Source organism: Plodia interpunctella, chromosome Z (assembly GCF_027563975.2).
Source record: "Plodia interpunctella isolate USDA-ARS_2022_Savannah chromosome Z, ilPloInte3.2, whole genome shotgun sequence".
Classification (NCBI taxonomy): Eukaryota; Metazoa; Arthropoda; class Insecta; order Lepidoptera; family Pyralidae; genus Plodia; species Plodia interpunctella.
In genome coordinates this window covers 4,460,635-4,481,677 of record NC_071324.2, presented here as the reverse complement: position 1 = coordinate 4,481,677, position 21,043 = coordinate 4,460,635, and the positions used below count along the sequence as shown (strand labels likewise).

Sequence of the window (21,043 nt, the reverse complement as noted above, 5' to 3'; positions counted from 1 at the left end):
AAACAAATCAATTGTGAATGAAATATGAAATATTAAATTCAATACCTACATTTTTTCTTTGCAAAACTTTAATGTATATAAAGTACATCATAAACGTTTATCCTATCAATCAATTACCCTTTTATTTTATGATAAAATAGGTACCTACTTATTTCCCTACAACGTTGGTCTAAACTCGATTCGCCGTCGCTAGATCAAACGTGTTATTTGGTGTTGTACTTTTGTCTCTTTCACTCACTTCATTCACATCACTACTTTTAACAATCAATGGCGGACACCGTTAATGACCCAGCCCGCTACGTGAACTTTTAAGTTTTCGAATATATTTACTTAGTGTTTCAATAGAATTTCTTGTTAAAACATATCAAGACATTATAAGGTAAGTTATTATGAACATTAATCTTTATTTTAACCTTTAGGTTAAACGAAAAACTTGTTATTCCATCCGCCACAAAATGGACGTCATGTTGTATTGTGACGTGATTATGTAAAAAAATAGTTATCAGTGATGTGGTATTTAGCGTCCTTTAAATAAGGTAGTTACAAATAAGTTAATTAGCTGTGTGCTATATTTTGATCGAATTAATTACGATAGTACTAGAAGCTGGCTTCTTTAGTTAAAAAACCGAATACGTAGGTATCAGGACAGCCAAGTAACGAGCATGGCGATGACTAGATTGACGCATTCCATTCCTAACGTGTGACGGCACGCCTGTCTTGCATACAGCGAATTGCTTCGTAGCAGAGAAAGAGTCTAACTATAGTTAAATTTTGCAACATTCTTATTTACATTTTATATTGGGGTCATTGCCCCCATTATATTAAAACACATGATTCAATATTTCGTCCTTAGCTTGGTATACTTGCATGAGGTATAGACATAAACATGGAATTGTTGGAGTTCACGCTGTTAAAGTCAACCAATGCTAATTTCTTCAGACTAATTTAGTTATTTTTACAATAATAATTTATTACATCAGTAAAACACATAGTACTACTCACTGGAAGTCATATTTAGTAGGTATATAAATTTGACTTCATTCAGTGTATCATTTTATCTGCTGATGCGGCTGTTGCGAAATATTTCATTTGATATAAAAAAGAAATGTATTTTTTTATGCAATGTACTTAATAGCATTTTGTATAATAAAGTAGAGGAATTAAAATTTATAAGTAAAATTTCTTAGTATTTTAAAGTATGCATTTTAGGGGCTTTTGCGAGTGTTGCTTCTTGTAGTGATATATCTTTGTACTTGTTTCACTAGGTACCCATTTCTCTTTTGTTATTCTGTTTAGATAAATTTAAAAAGGTGTACCTATGCCCTTTCCCTAGATAGATAAAATTGTCTTATCCAATGAACATCTCCTCAATGGTTTGGTGCAGGGGACATTAATTTTTGGTCATTCATCTTGAATTTAAAGTATTACTTGTAAACGCGACTCTTGACTTAGTAGTCAAAAGCTGGTTTAAAAAGTGTAATTTTTGTAGAAATGTAAGTAATACTTACTAAGAACATGATTAGAATTAATTTTTATGGGATTGTTTTAACATTTGTATCACATGGTGAAATGTCATATAAAATGTACTAATGTAATATCTTTACTACTGGAACATACATTTCAATTGTGTATCTTCTATGCAGTGTCTATTCTTGCAATCAACAATACTATTATTGACATAAGTCTAATAGGGTGATTTTCATTTTGTTATATGTAATAGTTTAGTTTTTATAAACATAGATATTTGAAAACAATATTACTCATTGTTGTTAAGTGACACAATTTAGTATGATGTATGCATGCTTGTTTTGATCTTGAGTGCTGGCAGAAGGCAATACAAAATATCTCTAAAGGGTGTGCTTAAAAATAATTTGATATATTTATAAGTATTTATATTGCAGCAGATGTAATCTATCTAAATCTATGAGTGCAGAATTAATAGTAATTCGGATTCCTGAATTTGTGATTGTGTGTTTATACCTCACATTTATTTGACCCTGAGTATTAATTAACATCAGCCCTTAAAAAGTATCAAAAAAGTGTGAATGATTGTAAATTTTGAACTATTTATTTTCAGGTCATTCAGTTAGCTTCGGTTGCTATGTTCAACGGATTATCATAGACTCTAGACAAAGTTTCAAAACGTGAAAGTTACCATACAACAACAAAATGCAGACGATCAAGTGTGTAGTTGTTGGTGATGGAGCTGTTGGTAAAACTTGCTTGCTCATCAGCTACACTACAAACAAATTTCCCTCGGAATATGTACCTACCGTCTTTGATAACTATGCTGTCACAGTGATGATTGGAGGGGAACCTTACACTTTGGGTCTTTTTGATACTGCAGGTGGGTGAGATTCCAGAATATGATGCAAATTCCTTATTAATTGTGCATTACTTTATAAGTATTTTATGGAATGTTAAAATAAATTATTGATATTATGTTCCACAGGTCAGGAAGATTATGATAGACTCAGGCCCTTAAGTTATCCTCAAACGGATGTTTTCCTTGTGTGCTTCAGTGTAGTGACACCCAGTTCATTTGAAAATGTTAAGGAAAAGGTAAACAATAATTATGTTTGTATGTATAATTATTTTATTCTGTCAAACTATTCAGCACTTAATAAATGTATAACTACTTAAAATTTATTTATATCCAGATCTAGTCAATTTATTAATTTTTCATAACTAGAAGTTTATTATTTGGATGCTTCCAAGCATTGCATGTCATTTACTATGCAGATGTCTGTATGTGCTATTCCCAGAACTTGATTGATAAAATGTCAGCCCGTCTATTACAACAATTTGCTGATAGTCTTATTTAGGTCAGGCAATTTATTTTCTGTCTGGTACTTGCTAGATAGGATGAAGTGGTCTGAGGCCATTTATATTGAAAATCTCTGAGAGGTAATAAATTCAAAGAAGCTTCGTCATATGTTATTATCTTTCTCTCTCTGTCTACGTTTCTCGTTTCCGCGTGTTCCTGGTTGCAATTGAGGTCCGTCCGGTCGTGTCGGTTAGTGTTAAAATTAATCTTAAAATTTTGAAGATATGTCAACCTTCCGCCTCCTGATGTCATCAATGGCCCTCATTGCCTATCAGTTGTGTCCCTAAGTCCACGTCGAGTGATCGTATACAAGGGAGGCGGGACCACACGCAACACGCTCCTATGTTATAGTATTACATCATGTAATGTTAGGGGATATCGGTGTATATAAAGCGGGCTTATTTGTGCAGTTTGTGTAGGTTTATCCCTTGAATGACTCATACAATCTGTGTGGGAAATAAGTTACTGGCACTTTTTCCTTTCACTCCCAGACCAGCAGCAGTGCCTAACTACTGCGTCTGTACACACTTTCATCCTGACTCTTATATTATTTGTTTTCAGAACGACTTAGCATTGAGAAATTAAACTGGTTCTTAAGTACTATCTGGTTTTAAAGTTGCTTTAAAAAGGGATTTATTTTTGTAATATCTAAGGATGAAAATTTTCTTAAAGCACTTGCTACAACTGCTAAAATGATATTCATTGCAGTGGGTACCGGAAATTACTCATCATCAGCAAAAGACTCCATTCCTCTTGGTGGGTACGCAGATAGACCTGCGGGACGATCCGACAACATTGGAGAAATTAGCGAAAATTAAACAAAAGCCAGTGTCGCTGGAGCAGGGCGAGAAACTGGCGAAGGAACTGAAGGCTGTCAAATACGTCGAATGTTCAGCTCTTACACAGGTATTTATTTGTTTTGGTGAATACATTATTATTTATTGGTATATACTTTACTTACTAGGATGGTACAAAGGGCGGAATTAATGCTAAAAGAATTATCGACCAATCTACCAATCAACTTCTGGGCATGTTATAAATTTTACTGTTCGAGGCACCATATCATAAATGGTACAGTCAAGAGCACATCAATGCAATTTAGTTTATTGCAAATTCGCTCCTATTACCGTAGCACAAATGCAGATTAACTTGACATGACTAGACAGTTCCGCTGACATTTAATTATCGCACAGTTACCCGACTGACAGATATGACGTGCGCCACGCATTCCGCGCAAGCTGCTTCATATTTTCTCGAATATACTGCGATTATGACGCATGGTACATGTTCACCTGTTCGAATTTATGAGTGTGCAATGCGCTTTTCTCATATATTTTATCCGGATTGTTCGTCGGAATAGGATAGTGAAAGAGGTCGAAAATTAAATAAGTCCTTCCCTCTCTCATCCAAGCACATTCTTGGTTTCTTCCTCAGCCATAGAGCGATGGAGACCAGTGTCTGCTTCTCTACACTTCGAACGGTTTTCGGCATTGTGTGTTGTTGTGTCATTAGATATTAATCCCTAATAGCACTGATATATATTTTGTTTACAGAAAGGATTGAAGAATGTTTTCGATGAGGCTATATTGGCGGCATTGGAGCCTCCAGAGCCAGTCAAGAAAAGGAAATGCACCATTTTGTAAACCAAGTCGGCACGCGATCCGCCGTCTAACGCGGGAGTCCGACCTCCCATTTGTTGTGGAACACTATGCCTTCTGTCAAACTACATTGTGGTAATTCTCATGAAGGATTTGGAGAACAGTTTTTGTACTTTATAATTGTTATTTCATAAATATACAATGTCTTTTTTTAAATTTTATCCATAGATTATGGAACAAATTATATATTTAGTACGATGAAGTATAATGTTCCACTTAACAAATGGAAATTGCTGCGCGGGAATCCATAACACGTTATAAGCTAACAATGTAATATTCAACTTATTTTTATAATCTTATAATTAATATTACGCCATAATTAAAAATAATGAATATTACAGCTTAATACGTATCAGCTGAGATGTAAAGAAATAGCCTTTATTGACAATTAAATTACAAGGATGATATTTGCATTACAAATAAAATTCAAAAATATTTACATTAACAAGTAATCAGCTGAGGCGAGTCTTAAACTCGAAATATTTTAACCAGGCCTCCAGTTTTCGATTTAATATACTTTACTAAAAGCGATTTTGTATGTGCTGCTCATAGAATTTATTTTATTTATATAATAAGTCGTTATTTGTAACCATATAACGCATTCTATTTAATTACATTAGTAAAATGGAACTGAATTGAGGATTAACTTTTATATTAATCGTTAGTTACGGCTAATTAAAATATAATTATTAAGAAATTTGCTTATGCTGTGTTTGCTGGGATTTATAAAACAACGTCATGCACAATATATGCTATGCACAGTGCGAACTATGCATTTTGTAAGTATTACTTGGTATCGAGCCGCGGCTCGTGTCGTCGGCCTTACCCTATTTATCTTTCATTTCTATGTGTTCTTTATTGATATCACTATGTTAAGTCTAATGGGGTAAACCAATATATCTTCCTAATTAAATATAGTAAAAATGGTTTAATTATCTTCAGAACAACTATTGTTGAAATGAAATAGAAGGCTATTTCATATTAACAATTGAATTATATTCCCGTTTGTTTAGGTACTTATAGTACACCATCGTGACATGTATTTTTATTAAAAAATGCACTTTAAAAATCCATATACATTAGGAATTCATGATTTTTAAAATATTTTTTCTGTAATATGCAAATATATGTTAATATTAACTTTGTTAAAATGCCTAAACATGCGGGGTATGGTTACAAGAATTTTGTATTTGACTATTTGACACCTGATAATTAGTGTATTTGTGTCGCCCTTCGGGGTAGGCGTCCTTTGCGAAGTCCACAAAGACCAGTCTCTTCGCATTCTCACAAAAAGTACGGCCTTTCCTTTATTAATTTTGAAATACCTTTAGAATTTGATCTTTTATAATGTAATGAGATTTCCAATTGTTCTAATTTTTTATTTTTTAATCTTTCCTTTTGATATACATAGTATCTTTCGTTCCATATGTGTTGACACGAATTACAATTACTATTTATTCTAATTTATAATATTTTTCGACACTTTTAAAAACATTACAATTTTACACTAAGGTGTAATGGTAAATCCGCTGTGGTTTTTATACAGAGTATAGTATTATAATAATGATAGTGATTGAAAATATTATCTGTATTATGGAATGTATTTTTTATCATTATAGACATGTTATGAAACTTGACTGAATTATATACCTTCATTCCTTTAATGTCTTTGCATTTTGTATATAATAGATTTATAATTAAGGATTGGTGTACGGATATTGTTATTATTCTGATCAATCAATTTATCAAATGTTTACAAAGCTCACAAAGAGGAATGATGATACAATTAATTATGTCAATAGTAAATACTTTGTGTTTTACACCATTCTGTTAGCTTTTTAGCTGGGCAATGTTAGGCAACATTGAATTGGAATATGATAGTTCGCGGTTGTACTCTGACTCAACTGGGCGACGCTGTGTCGTGTTATACCGGTAACTAAATTTCTACAAAGTTTGACTATTTTACTTGTTTCCACTAGCTTCTTCCTTCCCTGTTCCCTTCACTTGGGTCGGCCCTCCTTATTCTTGGACGCCGCCGTTTTGTTCTGGGTTGTCTGTATTGAGCTTTCCATATCTTTTTCAAACTTTTGCACTCGTTCTGTCTAAATCTGTAATAAAAATAATTATTTAATGATTTCGCTATTTACATTAAGGCTCTTCTATGTTTCTTAGTGTCAGTCAAATTTTGGTAGCAGTTGTGAAAGTGTCCAACATAATGAAATATAACAAATAATATTTTTTGCTTCTTGTGCTCTCGTGGTGTCCCAAATATAGACACGAAAAACTATTCGCATAACTTCTAAAATCTTGCAAATTATATGATTTTATTTGTTGGTACTGTGTCCTGCAAGAGTAATGTTTTCTTAGTATGACAGAGAGTCGGCACGGATTTCATCATTTGATCATCTCGCGAAGTATAAAATAATTCACAAGATAAACTAAGTCTTATCGAGTGTTATTGCACTGGCGTCCTACATATTTTACTTTATTCAAGTCATGAAGGTGTTTAGCTCTATCTTAGTACCACATTGCGTTACTAATTTAATTTATATATCAATATTGTATTTAAAAATTGTACGTTCTGTATTTGGAGAAAAATAGAGGTGGGCCTTGACACCGCGACAGAGCACTGCCCCGCGGTACCATTGAAGTAACCGGCTACTGTAGCAATTGGCCCATTTGGCCCTAATAACATAATGTTCCTATCACACAGAATAAGCGGGAATGATTGTATGATTACGCTCCTCAAGTCACTGTGTTTCTGAGCCAGGCGTACATCCTATTGTTATCTTATATTTTTATTCTGAGAGTACACAAGCTATGTCTATTACTGTAGTTGCTATATTTATGTAATGCTGGGCTCAAAAACGCAAACATATTTTTACACATCAACACACTGCCTTCACGCCTTGTTCATAATGTTCATATTTGTAATATATATACGGGAGGCACGGGAGCTCACGCCTCATTTAATTTTAATATCACTAGTATTTATATACTCTGTATAATGACACTGTTTAAGTATATTTTTCTATTTATATCATCACAAAGTTTACGCACTAATGCACGTATGAGAATGAATAAAGAATAAACTTTTCCATACACATCGAGGCCCTATACATAAAAGTATTAAAATGTGTTAATGAGTAATATACACATTTGCAAGTACTTCTACATATTAAAATAGTATTTAAAAATAAAATGTAATTGCATGTAATTCAAATTGAATACTTGAACGATTAATTAAGGATTTATACGAATTGAGACAATGTAGTTCTGAAGTTTTAATATTTATTTTTACTATTTAATTTCTTCCATATGCGGGAATAATTTTCTTAATTGTCATATAATTATTATTATTGGATTTATTATATTTTGTTTGTGTCCGTAATTAGATATAGGTGTATATTGAAATAATAAAAATAAGAATAAAATAACACTTATTATTTTTACATTAATCCATAATTGAGTGATGATGAAAGAACACATAGTTATTCATTACGCGGAGCCCTTCTAAGTCTATGATTCATTCCCATGGAATTAGTAGGTACTCATAGGTAGCTACTAACTCGTAGGTAGCTACTAATTCCATTTTCATTCCATACCCAATGAAATGACTACCACGGGAGAAAAAGCGGTAACAACATTAGCAATTAGACTCTTCCGGTAAGTTGCAGTATTGATCGCTTCCGTGGTCCAGACCCAGATGTGGAATAATAAAGAATACGTGGTGCCACAGCGCTCATATTCCTTATTTTTTCCACCGTGTTTATATGCAACTATGGAATTAGTATAGGTACTCCGTAGTACCTACTAATTCTATGTATGCAACGGTGTTGCATCAGCATTTTTGGAAAAGCAGGTTATCAATAATAGGAATTGCAAAAAATATGTAATTCACATGGAATTAGTAGGTACTGGTAATTCATTTGCTAATGATCAATCGGCTGATCGCTGCTGTCGCGTAATTTTACCATGAAAATTTCATAAATTCAGTTTTGATCGTCGAATCAGATATCCTTGTCAGTCTATTTCTTATTTCACTAGGTACCTATCGCTATATTATAAATCCTAATAATGTGAAAGTGAAAGTTACCTCATAACGTTTTACCTACTCAACCAATATTGTTGAAATTTCTCATACATATAGTTAAAATGCACTAAGAAGGACATAGACTATCTTTCATCCCGAAAATAATTGTTCCCGTGGGAAATACACGCGTGCGGCGCCGCAGGCAAAGATTTTAAGTTTGTAGGTATATTCTATTTTATGAAAGTTGTACTGTTGTGTAGGTGCTTCTTGAACTGTGGTCGCGAGAATTCGGCATACGATATCGGGAAAAATTAAAAAACCCGACGTAACGACCCGACGTGAAGTTTCATGAAAACTGAATAGTTCGATATCATTATAACCTACCTCCTCAGAGGAAATTTAAAAAACAAATTGTCGAGGCTCATAGATCATGTAGTAGCCCGATGCGATCTTGTTTGTTCTTATGGGTACTATTTTGACAACTTTGACGTAATGATTTTTTAGTGCTTTTACTATTAAAACACCCTTTTTATATTATCTAGTCGTCAGTTTTATTTAAAATTAACACGAGCTCACGAGACGTGTGGTATGAAAATTTCAAGTTAATTATGGGCGACGGTTTAAAGTTAATTAAAGGTACAATGCATTTGATAAATATTTGACAAATCATTCTCGACTTTTACTTAGCAATTAATCATTTCTTTGAATATTTTAAGGTGACTAGTATCACCTTTATAAGCTTTCATATATAAGCATTATTATGTTGTAGAATAAATTGTAGAGGGATAAACCACAAAATTCAATGCCAAAATGGCGACATGGAACACCTGTCTTTCACTTTCAGCGTGTTACTTACGCTTAGGTGGCAAGTATTTCGTCCTGATGCAAATAGTATGATAAAATATATGATAAAATGTCGAAATGAAAATATATTTCTGAAATTATTGTTTATTTGGAAGAGTTTCGATCATAACAGCTAGCAGGCATCACAAAACCTGCTGACACATGATGTATAGGAACAATTCGCACAGATCAAAGTATAATTATAAATTATGCCGGTGCTCGGTGGCCAGTGCGCGCACAAAAGGGTGTTGCGAGTCACGAAAATGACCATGTTACGTGTGCGGTGTCCCTCAAACTCGCCGCGACAGTCTTCATGTCCGTGACATAATAGACTAAGACCTGGAGTGTCACCTGCGCTGGTACGGCGATGTCTTGCGTGGACCAGCAAATTACGTCGAACTATCTAAGTACGTATGGTTTGGCCGGTCCCGCCTGGTCCTGGCAGAAGGGGCGAATCCAGGCTTGATGTCTTCAAGGATGATACCTATCATGATATAACTTAGGAGTGCCGACGACCGTGCGTAGAGGAGACGAAAAAGTAGGAAAGCTGACCCTGGGCTCCGACGTTCAACGCCTAAAGAAAACGCTCAGATGAGAGAGACTTCGATTGACATCGGGGCGTTACCAAGAATGAAGTGGGAACACGCAGTTTATTCCTTTCCTTGACCAACACAAATCTCGTTCGTAGAATATTTTCTTGCTAGTCGAACTCAGATGCCGACGCGAATGTATGAGCAAGGTACTTAGATGCCGATTCCGCCAAAAAGTTTGGTGATCTGGTTCGGGAGTTGTATAGCTGGCATCACATTTTACATGACGAGTTGTTCACAGGTAAGCGTCATAAGAGCTCTAGTAGTCTCTCTGGAGTTCCGTTAGAAGGAAGAATTTCCACAAGAAAACTGGATATTCGTGGTAAATGTCCATACATTACTATTAATAAGGTCTCGCTAACTTCATTGCAAACAAAACAAACATCACTACAAAACAAAGTCTACCTCCGCGTCTGACCGTGTCCAAGCTTTCTTCTTTTAAACCACCTTAAAGCCCACAGATATTGGGTGAAACTGCTTATTGACCGAGCGAGCGAGGTCTACAATTCGACTTGGGGCAAAAATACATTTTTTGTATGTATGTTTGTTTTGTTTGTAACGCTATAACTTTCGAACCGTTGGTTTGATTTTGATGAAATTTAAAGGGTATGTAGATACCCTTTAAATTAAGTTCGATGAAATTTAAAGGGTATGTAGATACCCTTTAAATTTCATCGAACTTAAAAATTCTATTGACAGACTGTAGAGTCTGTCAATAGTGGGACATGAAAATCGGTTAAGTCGTTTTTGAAATATTCCCGATTTTGTAAAAAAAAATATTGTGATCGCGAGGTCTAAGTTCGCGACGAACAATTAATATAAATAAGTATCTATGTTTAATTCTGGACATCTACATCTGTGCCAAATTTCATCAAAATCGTTCCAGTAGTTTTATAGTTTACTCAATACAAAATTAGTATGGATATGGAGGCTAACTTTTTGGCGAGTGTAGATAGGTATAGCCGGCATAAAAGGTAAATCTACGTGTATTTGTTGTGTTTGTATTTTATAGCTTCGATACCTGAGTTGGAAGACCAATTTGCTTTAGCAGAAGCAAGATGCGACGACTTACAAGAGAAAATAGATTTGGTAAAAGTATTAAAGAAGAAACGAAAATTAAAGAAACGAAGGTATGATTGCTGCCGTAATTTTTAGAAATAAATCCATAATAATCCATCTGGCTCCCGCTGCAAATGAAAGAAACGTACCTATTGTGTTGGTAATTGTAATTAATAATTATAACAAATATCTTCCGATCGTACTATAGGTACTATAGCTACCATGATCCTTCGACTTACAACTAAGGTGACGTGAAGAAGCACATTTTATTTTATTTATTAAACTAAATATTTTACATAACATAAATTTATCTGCTAGCAGTGTAACAAAAGCCTTGAAAGTATAGTTTTGAATCACAGTTTTTAACTTAGTACACTGGCATTCACGTCACGAATATCTGTAAAATGTAGGCAGCCAAAAATTGTTATAGATGCATTCTAAAATGCATCTACTATGAAGCTGACCGTAGCAACATGACCACATTTTTTGCAATACTGCTAGTTATTTCACTCGCTATCAAATTCCAAAGAAGGAAATAGGTATGACAGCTTTGGAAAACTCCTTCGCGCTATTGCGAATGTTGTCGTAGCTCGAAGTTCATGGCTACATTTTGGAATACAAATGAAATCACGTTTTCTAATTTAAGAGCCATATAGGTACACACGATAGCGTGTATAATGTACAAAATTTAAGTCTATCGTCTATCGGAGTAGCTGTAAGTATATCTAAATCGAAATTTCAACCTATGCGACAGGCTCAAATTTCGTGGTAGCGCGATAAAGTATTACCGTGGCGATAGTGCTGCCGCCGCCGCAGGGTTGGTTACTTATATTGAAATAAATGAAGTTCATACAATGTCACCGGTTTATTTTTCAGTGCAACTCGAGTTAATGACCAGATGTCTGTTATCGAGGCTCCCATGATTTCTGTGCGAACTCAGCCCAAAAAAAGTTAGTATATTTTATCCGTTACTTTATTCAGTTTCATTGTTTCAGGCTTGGCGAAAATTGTTAAGAAAACAAGGGTTAAACTTTTTGCTTTAAATGTACATGCCCCAAATCCTCCTAGTTACCTCCTACACGTCGCCAACTACTATTCTGTTGGCCATTCGTTCTTAGCCATTTATTTATTTAATCGTATGGCATTTACATTTCAGTCAGTCGTTCATATTTTAAATTTAAATTATATTTTAAAGTGGGTGTTAATTGCTTAATCCATTAAATAGTGTCATTACTAAGGCTTAACAAGTCTACTGGATTGCCGTACTATATGTATGTCTTGTTATTTATGTTCATGTCTTGGAAAGTTCCATGACGTCAAAAATTGGTGAGTCTCACCATCCGCATCTATGCATACTCTCGGCTTCGACCTCATCTGGTTCTTAATCTTTTGTGCTAACACCAAAGTCTCTGCATTTCTGTGTCCACAATTAACTCTGCATTTCTTGGAGTGTTGTCGTCCCATACCTTAGGGCAACTATAACCATAGTCGTTGTGGTGCCCCAAAAGGCGATGAAGTAATAAGTGAGCAGTTCTGATGGTTACAGAGGTGTCGCAGCAGGCAACTCGGCACCGGCGGTTCGACATGGCACCAAACCCGGTGCGTGGGTACCTGGACCCCGCGACCGTCGAGCAGCGCCGGATGATCGGCCAGATGCATGGCTATAACCAGATGTTTAGGCCCGAGCACGAGGCGTCTATGTCCAAGGTTGGTTTAACATCGTTATGACTCTTGTCCACGGCGTCCTGAAAAATATTAGAATAATGTACATTATACTATCAATGTACTCTGAGGGTAGTATGACAAGTCCACGTGGAGCGGGTTTTGGAGCCTATTGTTTCTGTCACCTTTATACCTAATTATGAATAGTAATAACCTGGTTCTGTCCAATTGTTATCTCCCATAGTCTGCCCAATAAGTACGAGCATGCCATAATAATGATACCTAGTCGATTTGAGCCCCTCATTTTGAGAAAAAGTTAATGACTCGGGGTGAAATATAGCCACCGCAATTATATAAATAATATTAACGGGACTTAGCAACGGGAATTAAATAAGCCGTCTCGAACGTTTTCCGATATAAAGTCGGTGTCATAAAGTGTCATAAGCCGATACAAAGTGTCGTGTGCACCGACCCTAATGTGACTTTATAAAGACTAAGCGAGTAGTGTGAATGTTGGGAAACAAAATCCACCACCGCATCTTCACTCCGCAAATACTCCAGTCTGGCTGCGACTATGGCGCCTACAAGGCCTTTGAAAAGTCAGCAACTGCAACAAGCAACAGCAACTTTCAACAAAAGGGGTTCGTTCGAAGTCCCTTTAATATAATTTATGTAGTTATGTGATCAAAGCGCGATGAAATAGGTGGCCTTAGTATTATGGCGATTCATATTGCGGTCGTGCTAGGGACGTCCCGAAAAATTTATCATTCTCATTATCTATAGTCATTTCAAAAGGTATTTTGGACGTTTTAATACAGTGGAAATTTTTATATTGTGGAATGTGTGACCAAAAGCCTAGTACGGCCGTGATGCGTGTGAATAGACCTAAAAGTTTGCCGGACGTGGTTTATTACAATACTATCTGGATTTAGGCTACGGAGCAAATGCGGTCCTCGCCGACGCGTGCGCAGCAAGTACGACCCGATGGCGATGGTGAGTTGAAATTTGTCCCAATTTTACGAGGCTTGACTACTAGAGATATACTTTATTTGTATAAAACAATATATCACGATTTAAAAATCACAAGGGCTACCTACACTCAATTTTTCATAGAACAATTTTTCATACTTCACATTATTTAATTTCAATTTCACCTATAAGCCAAATGTGACCTTTGAATTTCGCAAAGTCTTGGCTCTGTTTACTCCAACCCCATGGGAATAAAGTCGGGATACTGTATCCTATACTGTGCCTTAGTACATAATATACTTTCTTTTATACCAAATTAGCATTATTTGGATTTGTGTAAAACCTACTTTCAAACTCGTTTTTGTCTTTTATTCCTATTTTTATATTTTATTCATTTATGTACACAACATAATAGTGATAATATAAATTACAAACAGGAACGTTACCTAAAAGTATGTATAGTTAACCGATCTATAGTTGTATTTCCAGGCGGAAATATACGTAAAAGTTCACGCATGACGAGCGTTCAGATTAACACCGGTGCCCAGGACGCTGGCTGCGGCTCGGACGTCGGCACCGCGTACTCCGATGCTGACGATATCTTCAACCAGCCCACAGTTTGGTGAGATGATTGCTTTAATGTCCTTAACTTATGCCCATATTTGGCTTACCTACTTAAATAAACTCCGACGTCATTATGGAGAAGACCTCCTTACTTAGAGGATCAACTTGAAAATTTTCCATTCCTTTTCAGCAGTCAAAATCAAACTTGTTAGTAAACATGATCAAAAGGTGTCATCACATATGAGAATCAGTCAAAGCTTATGACGTAGTTACTATACTCTAATGACCTAAAATAATGAGATTTTCCAAAGCGTGTACATACTTTGTGCGGTGTTGTTTATAGAAACGGCAAAAAATCCGAAAACCGTAAAAATGGTTCCCGGCACTTCATCTCTCAATAATATTTCAGATTGACTTGACCTCTCAATAATATTCTCAGAATTATTTAATTATTTTTATTAGTATGTGCTAATAAAAATAATAAGTAGCTGAATGCCTTATGGTTGGACGAAAATAAATATAAACTATTTCAGTAACGTATCTGCGACGGGTAAGAATACCGAGAATCCGCGATACGGGATCTCACAGAATGTCCGACGGAGGCACGTGCCTAAGGAGACTATTGCAAAAGGTTCGTGCTCACTCAAATAATTGGACTTGTACTAGTGGCGTAGTCTAGTCATGTTAGATAGTTGCGTATTTAATTCATGTAATGCGAAAGTTTTAAAGTAGTTTTATCAATAACGATATTATCTACTATTTCTTTCTATGCCATTTTTGAAACATTTACCGTATTTTTTTTTGCCGTTTCGAAACAATAAGTTATATGTTTGTAAATGTTTTAGATGATGTGAAATCCCCGCGCGGCTACAGGGCGGAGTCGTCGCCACATCTTCGAAAAAATTTCAATAGTCAAAAACAAAAGGAGTGTACGTATTTAAAAAATAATAATTTTGAGCCCTCACCGTGCTCTCACTCAGGAAAGAATCAAACAAACAATTTTGCCTAACATCGACCAACTATTTACGACGCTAGTATTCCAGTATGGAGTTGTTGCATAAATTTGGCTTATCTATCAAATACCGTTACCTCAGGCCCCGACGGATAGGGCAAGCCCACGAAGTACTGGCTTGATCTTGTCGATGATCATATGTCAATGGCGTAAGAACTAGGGATACCGACGACCGACAATAAAAGTCCTACTTTTATTGTGGGTCGTCAGCATCCCGGGCGGAACCTGGGCGCGCTCAATGAGCGGTCAGAGCTCAAACGCTCAGATGAAAGATATATAATAAAATTAATATTATAATAGAAGAAAAACTACATAGATAATAGTTTTACCAAATATTTATGTTGCGTGTAATGTTGACGATTCGACAGCGGCGCCATCTATACCCGAAGAGAGGTCGGTGGTGGAGCTGTTCAACAAGGCGCAGTATCGAGGCCTGTCTCCAGAAGCGAGGCCCGCCAACAGTTCGGATCCACAAGGGCAGTGGAAAAAAGGTAAAGTAGTCGCTGTCAATGAACTTATAAGCTGATTCCAGTTAGCTTATAAGTTCCTTGATAGCGAAGCGTTCCTAGATTGCGAATAACAAATGTCAAAATAATGGTATTGAAAACTAGACCTATTTGCTTTGTTACAAAAATCACATTTCCACAACATCCGCGTGCCAATATCTAAAGTTCCTGAAATTGGGCACGAAATTTGTACCCATCCCTTTCTGCCAAACTGTTATTGTCATAATGCAAGTAAAAAATGTCTACAAATTTTAGACCCAAGTTTAGGAACGGCTTTGCTTATTTGTAGGCATTCTAGTTTAGTATTATAATTGCATAACCTTCAATTATTCCCATATCCGCTTTCCTCATTACTTATAGTAATGAGAAAAGCCGATAGTCGTATGACTCCTATAAAAAGAAAAACTTAACTTTTTAATGTTCTCCAGTAGTCCGGAATCATACTTTTTAAGCTGTTGACCTTAATATTGTTGAGTCTACGTGGATTTGTAGATTTTCAGCACTGAATGTTTAACGGGGTTAAGATGTGGATTCTGATTTATATAAAATAATTTGTCTTTAGATATTTGGAATGATTCTCGCCACTTCCTAAATTAAATGATATATTTTTTAGTTTTCCTATTGTTGTGGTGGTGTCATAATTTACAAGAAGTGGGATTAGACAAATAGGTCGATTCTTAAAGATATACACATAATTATGTACATAAAATAAAATTCGTGTGTTATTGTACAAACAGGTCGAGGTCCTCAAACGAATGCACAATCGGCGGACACGAATAATGTATCGATGTCGCCGATGAAAAAGGTTTGTCACCTTAATGTATTGTCCTATATAAATAAGTGTCCTAAGCTTAATTTTAGAGTATATATAATTTAAGCTAGGACACTTTCGCGCTTATAGCCTTTTAAGGGTTAAGTAGTTAACAACGATCTTTGGATTGTTCCATCAACGTAAGCCATTTAATCGTTCCCACTGCTGGGGCACTGGCTTCGCCAGAGAGATGACCAGGTCCATGACCCACCACGCGTTCAATGTCGATTGGTGGGTTTTAACGACTGCAACTACAGTCGGGAAGAATGGCTTAACGTGCTTTCCGAAGCACGTGGGAGTTCAAGATAAATACATTTTCTGTCACCCATCTATTGACCGACCAATAGCGCTTATTACTCTAATTTGACCGTCACTATCACAAGCCTAGCGCGCTAACCGTTGCTCCACCGAGCTCCTCAATAGGCTGTTATAAGTATTTGCCCTCAGGAGAGTCACTCGAAGCACCCGCACCGGGTGAAGTATCGCAGTCGCCGGTACGAGCTGCCGACAGTCGCGTCGCAGATGAAGCAGGCGCGTGCGCAGTACTACCACGGCACGGCCAACCATACTAACATACCGTTCGTCGTCAGCAAGAGCACTGCGCCCTCGCACAACATTGGTGTCAATATACAACAGGTAAGCGTGGTTCCACCAAAGAATAGGAACAGTCCCGTGGATGTCGTACGACGCAACTAAGACACAGGAAATAGTCTTGGCAGCTAATAGGCTAAAACCACATTCCCAAAGAGGGTTGACGTCAGACTATGGACGATCTTGGAATCAGAGTCAAATCTCCAAAATTTAAAGGTTAATTTTATACGCGGTCTTTGGGCTAACATTTATTTATAAATTAAGACACAGAGGCAGTTTTCCATTTTAAATTTTAAATTAAATAAGTACCTATATAGTAATTCTCAAAAACTTACAAGCTTTACGGAATGTGAGAAGAAATCATGCCCTAACGGCTGAAACGGGCCATTTAAGTTGCATTTACTTTATTACAGGTATTAAATGGGCTGAAAATACAACAGCCTCTGTCTGGGATCCCGCTGACGATAGCGCACCACATGGGTGAGTGGTCAGAGGACGAAGTACTGGTTTGCATTTCATTGCTCACTATCGAGTCGATTCGAAGTGGACGCAGTGAACCATACACATTGCCGTGTGCGTGACGTTGCGTCACAATGGCGCGCTGTGATTAGCGGCGTCTCACTGCGAATCGACTCGATGATGAGGTTGTAAATAGCAAAGCCGCACAGTAGTCAACAGGCAATATAGTAGACCTTCCGCACAGATCCAGCAATGATTTTATGGCAGTGAAAGATAGGGCAGTACGTTCGGTAGAGAGAGAATTTTTTTAAACTAATTAGTTAGGTAACTGGCGTGGATTAATAATGTTGATTGTAGTAATTTATTATATTTTAAGTAAGTAATAAATTGTTGCATGCATTTATTTCTATATCGTAGTTGTACATTCAACACATCTTTATTTATAAACATTATATTAAAAAAAAAATACCACTCGCCCGCGGTAGCCTATGCTTGACCTAGGGTGAGCACATCTACTCCAAATTTTATAGAAATAGGTCCAGCGGTTAGGGCGTGCATGACAGATGATAGCCTTTCGTATTTATAATATTAGTATGGACTAGTTTTAGCTCGCGGATTCGCCCGCGTATATACTACATACGAAAACAGTTCTTATTTCCGGGATGAAAGATGTCCCGTGTTTTTCTCCGTTATCTTAGTAAGTATACATACATGTAGTATCAAATATTTCTAGATTGTATGAGTAGGTGAAGCATGAAGAGGTTAATATAATTTCGCATTTATGCTATAATTAGTACTGATTGGAATGTTTTAGTATCATGTTAAATAGACAAAACTATTTGTTTTAGGGCTGGGCCATCTTCCCACTTATGGCCACTCAAGGACAACTGCCATAGTAAGACAATACTTCTTTGCTTGTATTGTAGTGTGTTTTCGCTTTCCGCTTTCTCATATTTTACTATAGGTACCTATATTGAGTTGCAAGATTCCACCCCAGACATAGGGTCATGGCTATATAAAATCATAATTATATTATACACCTCATCCTTCCATAGGAATCATACTGTCTATTGATAATTGTTTATCGAGATTAGACATACGGACGCTGCAGAGGACTTTGCTTTATAATATGTAAGGATAAGGAAATTAATGCGCGCGAGAGTTTCCATGAGCCAAATTTAAAAACGAACATGAGCCAAATTAAAAACGTATTATGCGATATCGATTTGCTTTTTCTCATAATTATCGCTATTTTTATGAATATTTACTACCTTCGAATTTCCCGGGGATATGCTCGTTTTGAAAATTATTCTAACAAAATATATATATGTTATCGGTATATGGTAGTTTAGTATAAATTCCCGTCTATCCCACTATTAGTCCCATTGAGTTTCAACTCTTAATCCTAGCATCCGAGGATCGATAACAAGGAGATGAATGCGATCCAGTTGGGCCATAAGCTTGTGCGGTTGCCGTCCTACAAGTTCAACATGTCTTTCAACCGCCTGCTGGCTTTGTACCGCGAGGGCGACGGAATGGTCTCCAGGTTCCTTAGGGCCATCAGCAGACCACACTACTTCTACACTTCAATGTACAAGTGAGTATATGTCACATAACTACAACTATATTACGGGGGGCTTTGAACGAACCTTTTTTGTTTCAACGATCTTGCCAGCCACCGTGATCACACAGTATGTATGGTGGTGGTGAGTATCTGTCATCTTCAGCTAACGAAATCCAGTGTTTCTACGACAGTCACAGATTTTGTTTTCTTTATACCGATTTGATTGGGACCATTAATGGCACTATATTTTGAACATTAAACTTATACACTATACTTTGGGCATTTCACAGGAATTATGTATAATGAGGTCATTATCGGACAACCCAGAAACGGTAGAAATAACTGTTACTTCAAATGTTTTTATCCATACCACCGAATTGAAATCGATAGTTATGGGACAATTGCGCTGCTCAAAAATTGTACGGGCAAAATGTGTACTGTGACTTGAAGCGCGGGGTTAGACACTCACAGAAATGAAGGTTGCTAGCTCATCGCAATTTAATAATATAATACTTAGTTTAAATGTATGATTTGTGAAGCAGTCTGGCGACTCACCGAGAGGACCACGACGGGGCGACGTCCAAGGGCCTTAGTGGAAGCCAGGAGGCGAAGCAGAGTCTGACGGAGTACGCCGCCCTTTACCGGGAGTACGAGTATGTAGACAAGTGCATCAAGGAGGGCAACCGCGATCCCGAGTTGGAGCAGATGAAAGTGGAACTTTCCAAGGAGTTGGCGAACAGGGAAGATCATATTCGGAGAGTAAGATTTGTTTGCCATCTCTTTTTTTGCATGAAAAATATCACTTCATTGCCAAATTTAGTATTACATATATTTATTACATATATTTACATAGTATTATATATATTTATATTAGCTTGAAATATATTTTGTAATAATAAGGAATAATTCTTATTTCTCTACGTACTATAAATAGGCATATTATAAAAGTTTCTACGCTAAATTTAGAATGATGAAATCATATATACAGAAAATTATCTTCAAATGCATCATGTTACGACAAAACTATGGTAAATGTATGATGACTAATTAGTGTATAATTTTCCAAGGTGGTACAAGAATACGGGACTTTGCAAGGTGAGATGGACCAGTCGGCGCTCCGGTCGTCAGCCTCCACGAGCGAGCACCCCTACAGGCACTCCACCAACAGACTGAACGTGGGCGAGCCCCAGCTGTAATGCCCCCGACTGGCTCTAGCTGTGCCGACTAAATTCTGCGTTGCTTCGGACACTCGCGCCAAGAGCGACCTATCTTTAGCCGGGGTTTTAAAAATTATCGTCCTACTTAAACTGGCGTCGCAGTCCTTCTGTGGACGCGCGTCACTGTCGCTCGTTAAGTATGTCTTATTCTTTGAAGCCTTTTCGCCGAAAGGGCAATGAACCTATCAGATTCGTCGCACGTTGCATTCGCATTCTCTTTCCTAGGTTATGGACAGCTTGACCCATGAAGGGTGGTGTGAGCGTTGCGTGCGAAGAAATAATGGAAGGATTTTCTACACTGGGACGCGCTCACGCGGTTTCTTGGAGCATAAAAATTTGGGCGGGTCTTGGCGTGGCAAAGCCTTCTTGGATTAGCTCGATAGGAAAAGTAGTCTAGCGTCTAATGCACTTTAGGTTATTGTCTGTGTAAAGCACAGGGTTAGATCTCAATCTTCGTCTATATCAATTTAGATCCATTTGTTCGGCTACGAGTGATCGTGAGTCTCATTGTTACGTCCAAAATCAATTGCTTTATCGAACGTGAATGTTGAGCATAATACAAAGAGAGTTATCTACATTATATCTGTGTTTTATTTGCACTATAATATAGTAATATGTTGCTCTCTGTTGATGATGATTCATGAAACTGTAATAGGTATGAATATATTGTCTAATTGA

The 21,043-nt window shown here is 36.7% G+C and overlaps 2 protein-coding genes across 6 annotated transcripts; both read left to right on the top strand.

Moving 5' to 3' along the window:
* Positions 1-226: 226 nt before the first annotated feature.
* Positions 227-7,919, top strand: Cdc42 (Cell division cycle 42). The gene is made up of 5 exons (XM_053767911.1): positions 227-379; positions 2,078-2,347; positions 2,453-2,562; positions 3,536-3,733; positions 4,381-7,919. The coding sequence occupies exons 2-5, from the start codon at positions 2,170-2,172 to the stop codon at positions 4,468-4,470; spliced, it is 576 nt and encodes a 191-aa protein (XP_053623886.1). The 5' UTR covers positions 227-379; positions 2,078-2,169; the 3' UTR covers positions 4,471-7,919.
* Positions 7,920-8,947: 1,028 nt separating this feature from the next.
* On the top strand, positions 8,948-20,945 carry LOC128682903 (uncharacterized). Of its 5 annotated transcripts, none has more exons than XM_053767906.2 (17): positions 8,948-9,154; positions 10,193-10,273; positions 10,964-11,081; positions 11,887-11,960; positions 12,542-12,717; positions 13,605-13,665; positions 14,119-14,263; positions 14,739-14,836; positions 15,051-15,134; positions 15,586-15,708; positions 16,461-16,528; positions 16,982-17,170; positions 17,539-17,605; positions 18,433-18,479; positions 18,994-19,181; positions 19,688-19,907; positions 20,216-20,945. In XM_053767906.2, exons 1-17 carry the CDS (start codon positions 9,127-9,129, stop codon positions 20,342-20,344), a joined length of 1,896 nt encoding a protein of 631 aa, XP_053623881.1. In that variant the 5' UTR covers positions 8,948-9,126; the 3' UTR covers positions 20,345-20,945. The 5 variants fall into 5 exon arrangements, with proteins under 5 accessions (XP_053623881.1, XP_053623884.1, XP_053623883.1 ...); XM_053767909.2 differs by having other exon boundaries at positions 8,949-9,154; positions 12,557-12,717; XM_053767908.2 differs by having other exon boundaries at positions 8,949-9,154; positions 14,131-14,263.
* Positions 20,946-21,043: the final 98 nt, after the last annotated feature.